The 14757-nt window shown below is 44.9% G+C and overlaps 1 protein-coding gene across 1 annotated transcript in view; it reads right to left on the reverse strand.

The window, feature by feature from the left end:
- Window positions 1–1337: 1337 nt before the first annotated feature.
- si:ch211-89o9.6 (uncharacterized) overlaps window positions 1338–14757 on the reverse strand; it is a 31159-nt gene continuing 17739 nt past the window's right edge. Inside the window, exons 5-8 of the mRNA XM_056280119.1 lie at window positions 9866–9968; window positions 8805–8920; window positions 4485–4887; window positions 1338–3607 (exon numbers count right to left, since the gene is read on the reverse strand). Coding sequence (XP_056136094.1) covers window positions 2883–3607; window positions 4485–4887; window positions 8805–8920; window positions 9866–9968 — 1347 coding nt within the window. The 3' untranslated portion in view covers window positions 1338–2882. The remainder of the gene's footprint in view (window positions 3608–4484; window positions 4888–8804; window positions 8921–9865; window positions 9969–14757) is intronic.

Consider the following 14757-nt stretch of genomic DNA (forward strand, 5'->3'; position numbering starts at 1 on the left):
TTCGACTTCTCAAAGCATTCTGAAGGGCGTTACTGTTAGCTGACCTAACCAGCCACCGTTGGCCAGTGTGACTCAGATGCTAGCTAAGGTTTTGTGATCCACTGTAAGGACTTCCTGAAGCTATGTTTCAGAAAGGGGACCGAAGTTACCCATCATTTTAAATATTAACCTAATTTTTACATCGGGCACCCCATAGTCGATGGCAGGTGAAGAAAGAGATCAACAGTGACGTCTGTATCAGCTCACATATTTTCAGCTCAAATGAACAAAGATTGGGTGAAAATTGACTATAGCAAAAACTTAAACTGGTTATCCTTAATTTCTTCAACGGTTTGTTTTCGTAATTCAAAGCTCAGCGACTCATTCGAACCAAATGTGTCAGTGTTCTCCGCAGATCACAATTTTCCATGGCCGCAGAGTTTGGTTTAACCCGGGCAAGCTAATCCAGGGGCAGTGTGCGCAATAAAAAAAAAACACAAAAACTGATCAACACCGTCATTCAACACAGTACTAGTGAGCAACATATTGTAGCGAATTCGGGGGACAACGCAACCACAGGAACTGCCGCGGCCGGGAAGCGAACCTGTATCGCCCGCACCGCAGGAGACAACGCTAACCGCTGGACTGAAGGGTCAGACCCGCGAGCCAGCGGCCAGCGTGTCTTCTTATCCATGCACGTTACACCACCCCCCTCCTTCGGGAAGCGCGTCCCCGCGCTTAAGCATATCAGCTCCTTCACGCCTCAGGGCGCATGCGCTTCCGATGGCCTTACGGTCGCTCCATCCCGCTTCTGACACCAATGTAACGGCTTAATTTCTTGCCAGGTGCGGGATTCGATACGAGGTGTGCTGCACCACAAGGAGACATCACTAACCGCTCGAGCGATGTCTCCTGCGGTGCGGGCGATACAGGTTCGCTTCCCGGCCGCGGCAGTTCCTGTGGTTGCGTTGTCCCCCGAATCCGCTACAATATCAATCCATATCAAACATTTAATTAAACCTGATTCAGTGCCAGATGATGTTTAGCTTTGTATTTTAGCACTTATCACAGATTTTCTGTGTTCGACGTGCGTGTTGCTTCTTCTTCTTCTTCGTCTTTTCCTTTGGCGGCAGACTCGACACGTTTCCTGTGCTGGCGCCATTACGCCTGAGCTCTTGGCGGGAATGGTGGAACCCCCCCCCCCTTCCCCGGCACCGACGAAGGAGAGCAGAGGAGCAAATGCAAAAGGCTTGTACACTTAAATGGCTCTTTCTACGGTAACTTCAGTAAGGAAAGGTACGAAATGTGTTTTTTATACGTGAAAAAAATACTCAAAACCACTTTACAAATACTGTTGAGTTTTTCTTTTTTTTATGACATTTCTTTACAAACGCTATAGCCACACTATACAGCATAGAAAAGTGTCCCGAGAGTGTTCCTATAGAGTTACTATAGAAATCCTGTAGGAAGTACACATGGCTGTAGTGTTCGTTAAAGGTACAATCCCTGATCCAGTCGTAAACAAAAGGGCTGCCCCATTACCTAAATGCAAAGCACAGGATTGGAGCCTGAGGTCACTTCCAAATTTATTGACACGTTTCTTAATACAAGAACTAACACTAAACAACAACTAAATCGGAGTTTCTAGTGTTTTCTGATGCTGTAAGAAGTCAGCTTACATCAATAATGGTTCAAACCTTTGGAGTAAAACAGTCCCATCACTTCAGCTATGGTAAGTTGATCAAGAAACAAAATGCTTACTTTCAATCTATAACTCAAACTCTTCAAACCCATTTACGTAAATATACCTCGGTTTTATTTGGTTAAAAAAATAGCACAGATTGGACCTTTAGGTAGTGAGATGGAAAAACAAACAGGTGGTGGTCGAGAGTGCTGAAGCTACTCTGAAAGTGCATGTATCGGGGGGGGGGGGGATGAAAATGCTAGGTGAAACAGTAATATCACATTAAAACTTGTAAAACTTTAACAGAAACTTTAAGATGTGAAGTTGTAGCTACCACGGGTATATACCTGAAACTAGCTGCCATTGAACTGTTATTGTAATGTCGAGCGAGTTGCTGTACAACATTGCTATCTGGGAGTTAGTTACACCTCAACAGCCCAAGTACACCGATCAGCCTTTGCATTAAAACCACCTGCCTAACATATGCCCACTTTCCTGCTTCCAACACACTGACTTCAAGAACCGGCTGCTCACTTGCTGCCTAACATATCCCACCCCCTTGGCAGGTGCCACTGTAACAAGATAATCAGTGTTATTCACTTACCTGTCGGTGGTTTTAGTGTTTCAGCTGATCTGATCGCTGTATTTCTTTCACTGCAGCCCATAACCTTTGCATTAGAGAGTTCCCACAACTAATAAATGTAGTGTTAGATGACATAATTACATGTAGCAAATTCCTCTTTAATGAGAATAACAGTCAGACCATAATTCTGTTTGATTAAATGTTTTTCATCATCTGTTAAGGACACATAACAGTGAGAGAGAGAGAGAAACCCCCCCCCCCAAAGAACTACAAACATGTGGCTAGTTAATCCAAACAAGCTGCATATAACTGGGACATAACCTCCTCACTAAGGGACACAAATATCAACCAGATCCTCGAAAAGATTGCCTGGGTTTGGTCTTACTTAAGAAAATGAGCTTGCCTCCGTGAATGGAACGTTGCCCTCAAAATAGTGTTGACGTGCCATTATGGCACGGTTTCTCCTCTTCAAAACCAGTTCCCAACGCACTCATCCCAGCCTCACTCCAGCTCTTTCCTCTTATCCCCACCGAACACTACATAGTATATTACTTTACAGTTAATAATACGGGCCCGGGAGGCAAACAAATTAAAATGGTGAAAATAAGGAACAATATGCCTGCCATTCACTGCCCTTCACTGTTCCAAACCGCCAACACTTCCGCCGCCTTCCCTTGGCTGTGGTCCACAGCCTGTGGCGGACTGCTGGTGTGTCCTCAGGTTGCAGATCCAGGCAAAGCGCTTCCCACACTGGTCGCAGCTGTACGGTTTCTCCCCGGTGTGAACTCGCTGGTGCTTCTTCAGGTTCCCCGCCTCTGAGAAACATTTCCCACAGGTGGTGCAGTGAAAGGGTTTCTCCCCCGTGTGGACGCGCTGGTGGGCTTCCAGGTTTGAAAGGCCGGCGAAGGCTTTGCCGCAGGCTCGGCACACGTAGCTCCTCCTGCGTCGCTCACCGGCCAAGCTACTGGCTGCCTGGTAGCTCCTCTGGTGCCGTGCAAGCAAAAGGCCCGTTGGCTGCATGGCACCCTTAAGTGTTGACGTTACTCCCCGTATAGGTAAACCTAACTGGGGAACCACAGAGGAGCCCATAGTCCTACAGGTTGAACTATTACTAATACGTGTCGTACCAACACTAATATTATTACTAACGGCAGTAGTGGTAGTCGTTAATGTGTTGTGCGGTGGCTGGATGCCATGTTGGTGTGGTGGTGGTTGTTGTTGGGTCATCCTGTTGCCATAAAAATGCAGCTGCTGTGGCAGCGGCTGGGTCTTTGCAGTTCTCATTGGGGCTGTCGGTTTGCTCCAGGGCATCTGAGAGGATGGGTCTTGCATTCGTGAAGAGATGGACACCGATGTCCCAGCTGATACAGATCAAGGCAGAAAAAACAAGAAGTGGTCAAGCTAAGTGATGATACCAGGAGCAAAACAACAAAACAGGATGGCTCAAGTAACATTGTTTACATTTAGCGCAATGAATCAGGAGGGGTCTAGCAGTACCATAATAATAACATTAGATAGGGTTAGGGTTTTATAGGCTATCAAAAACGTTGATTCTAAATGCAGAAGAACTCAACTAATTTTAACAAAAATAAAATGATAGAAAACGATAATGTACACATTAAGACCTCATAAATTCAAATTTATGTCAATTTATTGACTTTTAAGGCCAAATTGCATCATTGAATTTTAAGACATTTTAAAGATCCAGCTCAATGATTTTATTTCAGGCCACCAGGTTTCATTGTGTAATACTCATGTTAGGAGAATCATCAGTTCAGCTTGAGAAGTATCGTTCGATTTGTTATAACCGTGTTAGCGCCACCCCGTCTCTGAACACAGACAATTCTCAGTAGGCTGGGTTCACAACTCTTTGTCGACAGCTAGCTAGCTCGCTAACTAGCGTAATGTTGCTAAGCAACTATTAAAAAAACAGACTAACTGACAGGCTGATGATGACAACTCATTGACTGTCCAATCAAACTGAAGTATCAGATGATCCATTTCTTCTATTTCTGAAATGGTTTAATTATGTTGACAACCAGGAGGAGAGTTTCTCAAGGGGCTCTAGTCATATTTTCAAAACAATAGCAGTCCTAGACCATTTTGAGTAATTTGCAATAAACATTTTGTTACAAAATGATGAGACTGGAAAACTTGATTTTCACTGGACTGGATCTTTAAGCATCCGCAGAAACCTTTGTTACGTAGAAACTCAATGAACTTCCTGCACTTAATTACCTTGTGAGACAGGCGACTGAACGTGAACTTTACTGGGCCGTGCCAGAGAGAAGAAACCCTGGCTTCCCTCTCCAGGCGACTCTTGTGGGGGTCGCAGCACCAGTTCAGGCTGCGACTCGGCCTCTACAATGATAACAGCATCCTGCTCGGGCTCTTCTGCGTCCTCTTTAGGGAAGGAACATGACGGACCACCAGGGGGCGATACTGTCGGATCAGCAGGGGCCCAGCGTGAGAAGAGGGTCTCTAGGCCAAACAAGGAGTACTCGGAGCTGAGCGTGTTGTTGTTGTCAACCGATCCACGTTGCTGGTTTGAATTGGCTGGCGTGTTGGGGTCCGACGCCTTCAACTGGGTACAGACAACATCCTCCTCTGTTACCAAAGAAGTGACCGCTGGAACCGCAGACTGAAGGGGAACGAGATGGAGGAAGAGGTGGGTGGGGGGGGGTGAAGAATAAGATGAGGGGATAAGAAAGAGAAGAATGGAGAACGGATTTTAAAAATTAAATTGAAAATTCTGTTGATAGGTTTTGTGACACAACGATAAGTCAGCTTAATCATTAAACAAATCCAGTTCAATGAAAATCATTTTTTGTAATCTTGTATATATATATATATACATTATTTTTTTTAAACAAATGTTTTTTTTTTAATGTAAAGGTACCCAAAGTATCAAAAGTGCAGTTGCAGTGAAAATCTGACTAAAACCCTTTTGAGAAACTCTCCTGGCTGTCCACATAATTGAACCATTCAGACAACCAATCAGCTTCTAGTAATAAATGACATCATCTAATACTCTGGTTTGATTGGACAGTCAGTGACTCGGCGTCATTAGTTTGTCAGCTGTCTGTTATCGTCCCATCCAGTAAAAACAAAAGATGGCTACTTTTATATTACACTACTGCTACATTATTGCTACACTACTGCTACATTATTGCTACATTATCGCTTCACCACACCCATAAGAGAGTATTCGACATGTCCTGCATAAATACGGGATCTGGTCTAACGACGAACATCAGACGTACGATGTACATTTGTCGCCATCTGTCGACGGTGGGAAGATGGCGGCGCGAACTGCGGTCTGCCGTGTCCGGTGGGCCCAGGGACCGCGGCCATGCCTGGAGCTGTGACCGAAGAGGAAACACCGAGGGCGGTCTGACAGGACGTGGAAGCGGGGCAGGCTAAGCTAACTGCTAGCCCATGCGGACCGGCAGTTCCGATAGTCATGCTGGCTGGCGTTCGCTCTCCGGACGGTGGAGTTCTGGGGCCCGTGTTGCCCTGAGTGGACTGTGTTGCTAATGTCACCGGTTATTTTCTTGCCATGTGCGGGATTCGATACGGGGTGAACCGCACCACAAGGCGACGTCACTAACCGCTCGGCTAAAGGGTCAGACCCGTTAGCTAGGGGCTAACGGATCTTATTAGTAGTTTACAGTCGTCACCCTCCCCGGAAGCGCGCCCTCGCGCTTTGTTCTTCCCGCGCTCCGAAGAGACTTCTGAGGATCTGCACACTTCCGGATCCCGCCGCTGCTACAATGTAACCGGTTATTTTCTTGCCCTGTGCGGGATTCGATACGGGGTGTACCGCACCACAAGGCGACATCACTAACCGCTCGGCTAAAGGGTCAGACCCGTTAGCTAGCTAGGGGCTAACGTGTCTTATTAGTAGTTTACACTAACAACAGGAAAAATGGTAAAATGATGGATTCTATTAATTGCCCAGGGGAATTTAACGTGTATAATACGTATGTGGCTTGATGAAATGACTGAAAATTCTGATTTGGTTTTTATTGGCTTTGGGGTGTAAAGGGCCAAGTGCTAATGGGGGTCACTATGACTTGATAAGATTGTGTCACAATTTTGAAATTTCACTGTTGCCCATATTGGAGTAATGCAATTACGTCTCAGTAACGACAAAAATCACAAATAGGTGTTTTTTAAGTATATCTTTAATACATTGAAACCTTTAAACATCAAACAGAAATGTACAAAATTGTGACACAATGGAAAAAAAAGAAGAAGACAGTGTTACATATGCGAGTACTTGAAAATTTTAAGTGGTTTTAAATCGTACCACAATGGATGACACTTCACATCATTTTTTTACACCTTGCAAAATACATGTTCTTGTTAAACAGAATTATTCTTAAAGATGAATAAATATGTACTGTACCATTAAGTCAAACTAAGTTCGTTACCTTTGCTGGAAGCACATGATTAAAGACAGGTTTTAAAGATAATAGTATCACTGACCGACAAATTTCCACAGTGACTAAACTCCAAAATGAAACTGATCCTCATCCAGTGCCGCCTGGATTCTACTCTGTTCTATTGCTGGTGCGCAGCCGTCACCTGCCGACTCCAGAACAAGCTTAGGGATGCTACTCGAGTTACTCTTCCTCTTCTGATCAGTGGGAGGGTCTCTGGATGTTCTCGGTGATTTGCTTCAGCATTTTACAATAATTGTTTAGAAGAAATAATCTAGCGGTTAGAATAAAACATGTTTTTTTAAGATTGATCTAATGCTCGGCCCATGCCTGTGTATCTTATCTGCCGCTATTGGCGAGTTTTGAAAATTAAGAGTTAGTAAGAAAATGGAACTTGAAACGAGACATCCGAAAGGAGGAAAGTGTTAAATGAGCGAGGGAACCACTTCCGCTAAATACTTGGGACATTTTTTATATGGTCCACTTTTTGAGCATTTTGGGCCCTCTGACAGCCCTGGATATAACTGGATTCTTTCCAGAAGTGGATAGATTTTATACATTTACTTAGTTTTGACGCAGGTCAAACAAGTCTCTCTCGTTGCAGCAGTGATAAAGGAGACGCTCATGGTCCGAACCAGCACTCTACAAGGAAGGGATGGAGCCCTGTTCAGTGGAGCCCTAATGTCATGACACGGCCATGCTGAACAACAGCTCTAAATAAATCTGTAGGTCTGGTTATAAGCTGGAAGCCCGTGAAGAAGTAACAATTAAAGAAGGACATTTGCATATGCATGTCTGTCACAGGCTGGTAATTTATCAACATATTAACTTGGATGTAGACATCCTCGATTTTTGTTGTGTTAGATTTTGGCCACCAAATGAAAAACTAGCTACTGTGGGTGCAGTATAATCGACTCAAACATTGTCACAGTGATGTGATTATTTGTCTTTGTTTTTGATTATTTTTCTTCAACTATTCAGGCTTTAACATTAAACAGTGGGCGGCACGGTGGCCCAGTGGTTAGCGCTGTCGCCTCACAGCAAGAAGGTCCTGGGTTTGAACCCCGGGGTTGTCCGACCCTTTGGGGGGGGGGGTCAATCCCAGGTCCTTTCTGTGTGGAGTGTGCATGTTCTCCCCGTGTCTGCGGTGGGTTTTCGCCGGGTGCTCGGGTTTCCCCCCACCATCAAAAAGAAACATGCATGTTAGGGTTAGTACTCCTGTCTGTGCCCCTGACCAAGGCAATGGGGAAAGAAGTGGAGTTGGTCCCCGGGCGCAGCATGAAGGCAGCAGCCCACTGCGCCTAGATCACAGCTAGGATGGGTTAATTTGCAGTAACTGAATTTCCCCAAGGGGATTAATAAAAGAAAACTTAATCTTAAAGGATGATGGAAAAACACCAATTTTGGTAATAAACCCTTATGCCCAAATAAAGCCAGGGGCAACCCAAACCAAGTTAAGCACAGTGTGCCAGTACGCCCTCTACTGACCGTTTCCCTTCTACTACGTCTGAGGGCGATGTCTCTTTTGGTGTTTTTTCAGGTTGCTGGGGTCAGCAAACCTCTCGGGACAAAAGGCACATTGGTATGGCCTCTCTCCTGTGTGGATGTTTCGGTGGATTTTCATGTTCCAGAGTTGGGAGAATTTTTTCCCACACAAGTTACACACATAGGGCTTCTCACCAGTGTGAGTCCTAAGGTGCGATTCTAAATTTGCTTGGGAACTGAACCCCTTCCCGCAGAACTTACAGATGCAGATTCTCTTCCTCGGCATTTTCTGTTTTGTACCACCCTGACTCAAACTTTGACCTGGAAGTTGTTTTGGCCCCTGGCCAGGGAGCTGTACTGCCTGTATTTGACCCTGACCCCGAATGGGACATGACTCCTCTGATAGATCAATAACATGAGGAAGATCAAATGGCACCGAGGCAGCAGAATGGAAACCTCCAGCTTTCTCAACAGCCAACCCCAAGTCAGAGCTGCCAGGGTTAGGCCTAATGAGTGTGCCCGACAGGTAGGAAAGCGAAGCACAGTGCGAGGAAGGGCCTGGAAGGCTATTGTCATGGCCGAATCTATCCCCCCCGTTGGTCCACAGCGATGAAGGGCCATAGCTGACCTCTGAGAAGCCCTGCCCAGATTCCTGGAAGCCCGAGAGTTGTTGGTTTGGGTTTTGGGCGGTCTCATCAAATGGCAGTATACCTTTAAGGTCATCTGTGCTGGACTCCACCACTCCTGTAAGGAGGAATAGGTAAAACAAACGAGTTAGCGCAACATTATCTTCCGAATATACAATTTCTTATAGGCTACCTTTGTTCTTTTTAAACCATTACAGTTCTCAACTGAACTTAAAATGCCTCCCTAAAATACCCTCTAGCCCAGCGGTGGCTAACCACGGGCCACGGAGAGCCATGTGTATGCAGGTTTTCATTCCAACCCGACTCCACACCAGGTGACTTCACTGATACATCCTTCCTCTTTGGTTGAAGGGTTGCTAATCAGTGAAATCACCTGGTGTGGAGTCCGGCTAGAATGAAGACCTGCACACACATGGCTCTCCGTGGCACATGGTTAGCCACCCCTGCTCTAGCCTTGGAATGTATCAACATTTTAACAATTCTGTGGCCATTAGTCAACTGACGAGCTCATGGAAAAATAACTGTCATGCATTATATCAGGAATAAGGAACATTTATTTGTCATTCCATTTCAGTGAGATTAATATTCAAACACTTATAAACATCTGTTATCACAGAATCTCTGCACGAGATGGTGTTCAGAAGCTTTTGTACCCCCATGTTATAATCTAAGGACACACATTTTACCATAGTCACTCCCTGCTTTTGCTCAGTGTCCTTCACGTCACCATGCTCCTCTAGGCATGTTGACTGAAGCTGGGGATCATGGTCTAAAAGTCTGTTTTCAAAATTACATGTATCCTATTTTTAGGCATTGGAAAGGGCGACCAGCCTGCAGGACCAACTTTAACGATATCAATCAAGTTTTAGGATCTATAACTGCAGTCATAAGCAAGGTAATTCACACCTTATAACACGCTTAATTCGACTGGTGGTCAGTAATAAACGTGCTGTTTTTGGGCCCAACCACTATTGCCCCCTGCTGGCTGTTTTAATTTTGGTGCTTCACCACTTGGGAGAATCGACGATCCTGACAGACTCACCCTCCTGTATGCTGAGACCCATCTGGGCTTTCGTCACAGTCTCTGCCTCCTCCACTTTGACCAGAACGACGTCTGGCTCCTCCTCTCTCTGCACGGCTGCAGCCTGCAGACAGGGAGGCACAACAGAAATGGTGGGCGTTAGTGCACCTCAGCACTGCCAGAGGTTGGGGGGGGGGCAAAAAAGAATAAAAATAATCACTCTTAAAGAAAAGACAAAAAGCCTCTAGATTTATGCATCTACTTATTCATTAATTTCAATACAGTTCAATACGGGGAGGTGTCTTGAGGCTGGTAAAGCCAGTGCCTACTGTTTCACTGCTGGGGAACCACTGCGATTGTCTTTACAATCTAAGATAGTTTTATTCCCATAATCCAACAGGACTGTCCTCAGAGAACATCACTGGAAAGGGCATGAGCTGATCGACTATCATGCTGTCATACAAAGGAGATTTGTTGTTGCCCCCCCCCCTTTTTCTCCCCAATTGCACCCGGCCAATTACCCCACTCTTCCGAGCCGTCCCGGTCGCTGCTCCATCCCCTCTGCTGATCCGGGGAGGGCTGCAGACTACCACATGCCTCCTCCGACACATGTGGAGTCGCCAGCTGCTTCTTTTCCCCTGACAGTGAGGAGTTTCACCAGGGGGACGTAGCGCGTGGGAGGATCATGCTATTTCCCCCTCCCCCCTGAACAGGCACCCCCGACTGACCAGAGGAGGCGCTAGCGCAGTGACCAGGACACATGCCCACACCCAGCTTCCGACCCACAGACAAGGCCAATTGTGTCTGTAGGGATGCCCGACCAAGCCGGAGGTAACACGGCGATTCGAACCAGCGATCCCTGTGTTGGTAGGCAACGGAATAAACCGCTATGCTACCCAAACACCACAAAGGAGATTTGTGAGAGGGAAACCTTCAGTATTCCACACTTGCTAGTGTTCAACTGTTTCACCACCTTTTTCCATGACCCTTGAATTTGTGATCACACAATCCTCTTGCCAGTTACTGACGTGTCACTGCTGTTAAATGATCAACCATTTTATTCTCATGTATTCACCATCTTCATGACAGCTGTTAGTACATGTTTCTCCATGTGCAAGTTGCTTGGCTATTTAGATGGAAAATGAGTGAAGAACTTTAACCTTGGGCCCACAACTGCTGAATCTTAGTTAAGCTAATTTTAGGTTAGCAAACCATTGCTAGGACTGCGTGCACTCTTCTCTTCAAACCATGAACAAAACCAAATCAGTTAAGTAACAAAGATCAATAAATCCCCCCCTTTTTCTCCCCAAATTGTACTTGGCCAATTACCCCACTCTTCCGAGCCGTCCCGGTCGCTGCTCCGTCCCCTCTGCCGATCCGGGGAGGGCTGCAAACTACCACGTCTCCTCCCACACACGTGGAGTCGCCAGCCGCTTCTTTCACCTGACAATAAGGAGTTTCGCCAGGGGCACGTAGCGCGTGGGAGGCTCACGCTATTCCCCCCAGTTCCCCCTCCACCCCAAACAGGCGCCTCGACTGACCAGAGGAGGCGTTAGTGCAGCGACCAGGACACATACCCACATCCGGCTTCCCACCCGCAGACACGGCAAATTGTGTCTGCAGGGACGCCCGACCAAGCCGGAGGTAATACGCGGATTCGAACTGGCGATCCCCATGTTGGTAGGCAACGGAACAGGCCGCCATGCCACCCGGACGCCCTAAGTTCCTAAATATTTCTTCACAGAAACAATGAGAGCGGCATTTAGTGAGCACATGAACCTTATATTTGTATAAAACTACTCACCAACAGCACACGGTAACTGAACAGAACAGACTCACTGAGGGTTTAGGAAACATTTTATTCTCATAAATAAAACATTTTGCATACAAAAAAAAATAAAGACATTTAAACAAAGTTGAACCGATACACATCAAGGGGGGAAATCGTATTAACTAAAATCACTGTACTACATAGAATGCACTCCTTCAAACAATGTCCAAAGCCCAACTGGGTCGTCATCCCCCCCCACCCCCCCTCACCGGTAATTAAATTTCAACTAAACCTGACAGGAACTTTGGCAATCTACTGGCAACAGCCATCTCGACCGTGAGCGGAAACACGCTGGCCTCAGCCAAAATCAACCGGCATCTGGCGACTGGCTGGAGCTCTTTTCTCCACCCTGGCCTCAAAGAAAAGGGATTTTGTGATTTTAAAAGTATAGTTCAATCAAGTTTATCCCTGAGCCCAAATTCCCTATTTCATTTCCCTGAAATGCTTGGTCACAACCTCCTGTGAATCTTGTGACCCTAAAACTGAGATAGGCAACATGGTCCAGAAAGGTCCGGTGGGGGTGCAGGTCTTTGTTCCAACCAAGCACTTACACACCTGATTCTATTAGTCAACCCATAATCTTTGCTAAGGACCTTGATTTGTAGACTCAGGTGTGTAACTCCTTGGTTGGACCTGCACCCACACCGGACCCTTCTGGACCATGTTGCCTACCCCTGCCCTAAAGGGAAAGTTCAAGTTGTTAAGAGGTCTATGTGATCTACGGTAACCCAGTCACACATACAGAATCGGTTCAGAAGGGTTAACGCAACTGCTGACTCTTTTGTACGTTACTCCACACAAACACGTCTGATAAACGAGCGAATATAAAAGCCGCTTACATTAGCATTTTCGTTGTTCAAGATACTCTAGCTAGGGAACGCTTAGCATTTGTTAGCATGCGAGTATATGATTTAATACATCTGAAAATTTCTTTCAAAAATATTTTGTAGTTGAACTGTAAAACTGTTTAACAACACCCTGAAATTCCTGTTTCTCGTTTTTCAAAATAATGTACGCCTTAGCAGCCAATTAAATGTGGACACATCCAAACTAAGAGATTGTAATCCGCTCGCTAGGACGTACATTCCCATGTGGGGGTCAGCAGTTGCTTGAATTCAGACCACAACACAACATGGTATTGATCTTGTTGTACCGTCACTTTTTTTAATATATAGAAATAAAATTGGGTAATATAATTTTGTTTTGTTTCTTTGGAGAAAGGCACTACTTTGAGTAGCATACTTACACGATTGGTGTGGATGTGTTGTTCTTATCAAATTAAATTACCCCTGATGCAAAAAGACAAACTTCATATTTGACCTTTAGTAATGCTCTAAATATTCAGCTCCACCGTCTAAACCAAATCACAGGAGGCCGATAAGACAGCTTCGTTAAAAACCTTGAGCTGTTTATCAAGGGTTGGTGCATCCCCTTCAGCGGGTCTACTGAATGTGTGGTCGCTGACTCAAAGACGAGAAAGCGTGGCTGTCCGGCATGTTAGGTACAAACAGAACACTTGAGAAAAGAAACTCGCATGCAGGGTTAGTCAGTCAGTCCACCCCTGATAAAATACCCCAAGTCACTGCTCTTCACAACAAAGCAAACTATGCACTTCCTGCCTGCCTATGTCTGAACAATTCTGTGCTCTCATATTTTTGGCAGAGGCCTCCTTGTGTAGGCGGCTCCCTGTGCCGACACATCCTGATGATGTTCAGGTTGCCAACGGTGAAATATGGTAAACCCTCGCAACGCTCCTTTCCTGGTGTTTTTAGTTAGGGTGGCAATATGACACATACTGGTAAGCTATACCGTAATTCATCCATATTTCATATTCATAAAGATATGCAACATATATTCATTTTATGTACACAAATATACACACACACGCTTTCATATGATTATACAATCTAATGGAATAAGCTCCAGAATTTTTTTTTCTTTTTTTTGAGCCACTTGATTTCTTCCTATACTTTCAGTCTAATGAAACTGAGCTTCAACAGGGAAACTAATAAAAGTTTGGGTTGCAGGTACACAAAAGGTTTCCCTTGCCTGTATCGCCGAGGCTGGAAACATCCTACCCACAGACTCTATCTGATATTGTTTAAAAAAAAGAAAATAAAAAGACACTAATCATTACTACCGTGCTGGTCATTTTGGACAGTCCCGTCTAGACACACGACTTTAATTGGATAACTCCAATTTAATAATTCCATCAGCTTCATAGTAGACTGCTGGACTCGGCTTTACAACACTGCCTTATGGGGCATCGGAACTCGAGCGTTATTATCAACAAATCCAATTTAACCCAATCATCAATACTATGGATTTGTAAGTGAAAACACAAGTACAAGTTTCCTCGCCTTCTAAAAGTTCAGGAGCCACAGAGATCGATAACCACTGATCCAAAGGATATGGCCATAGCTAACACATACTTCTATTAATGTTGCCTTAAATCCAACATGACAGACGCTGTCTTTCATTGACAGATTCGGTGTACCTTCTAGCTCAATACCCACCGTGTTTCACTGAGGAACTCCATCTTAACTTTCTCAACGTCAGCAAAGTTTAAAAATGCTTTAAGTTAAATCAATACTCTTTAGTTTGCATCAACTGACTGAAACTAGCAACTGAACTGAAAATAAATATCTGAGAGGTTAAGGATAAAATACATGTCGTGGCAAGCAACCACATAATTAGCGGGTTAAACAGTATAACCTGTATTAAGAATCAAAGACGGCTCAACTTAACAAGACTTGCCTAAATTCACATAAGCGGCTCCCCCATTTGAACAACAGAGCCACATGCAATTTATTCAAATAACTTAGGGAGGCATTTTCCCTGTAACTAAGATAATAGTATTTTAAACCAGGGGCGAGTTTATGGCAGACACTAATTTTAAGTATTAAATGCAATCCAAAATCATACCACCAATAATTATTTTTATAGAACAATAGACTGACCATTAGCTACAAGTCCACTGACCCAATAGTTCAAATTCAGTGGGGATTCTTTGTCGGAAAAAGGCACAAAAAATTAGTTTCTTTACTTCAATTTGCAAACCATTTGCATCAGAATCTAGTGT

Source organism: Lampris incognitus, chromosome 5, assembly GCF_029633865.1.
Source record: "Lampris incognitus isolate fLamInc1 chromosome 5, fLamInc1.hap2, whole genome shotgun sequence".
Taxonomy (NCBI): Eukaryota; Metazoa; Chordata; class Actinopteri; order Lampriformes; family Lampridae; genus Lampris; species Lampris incognitus.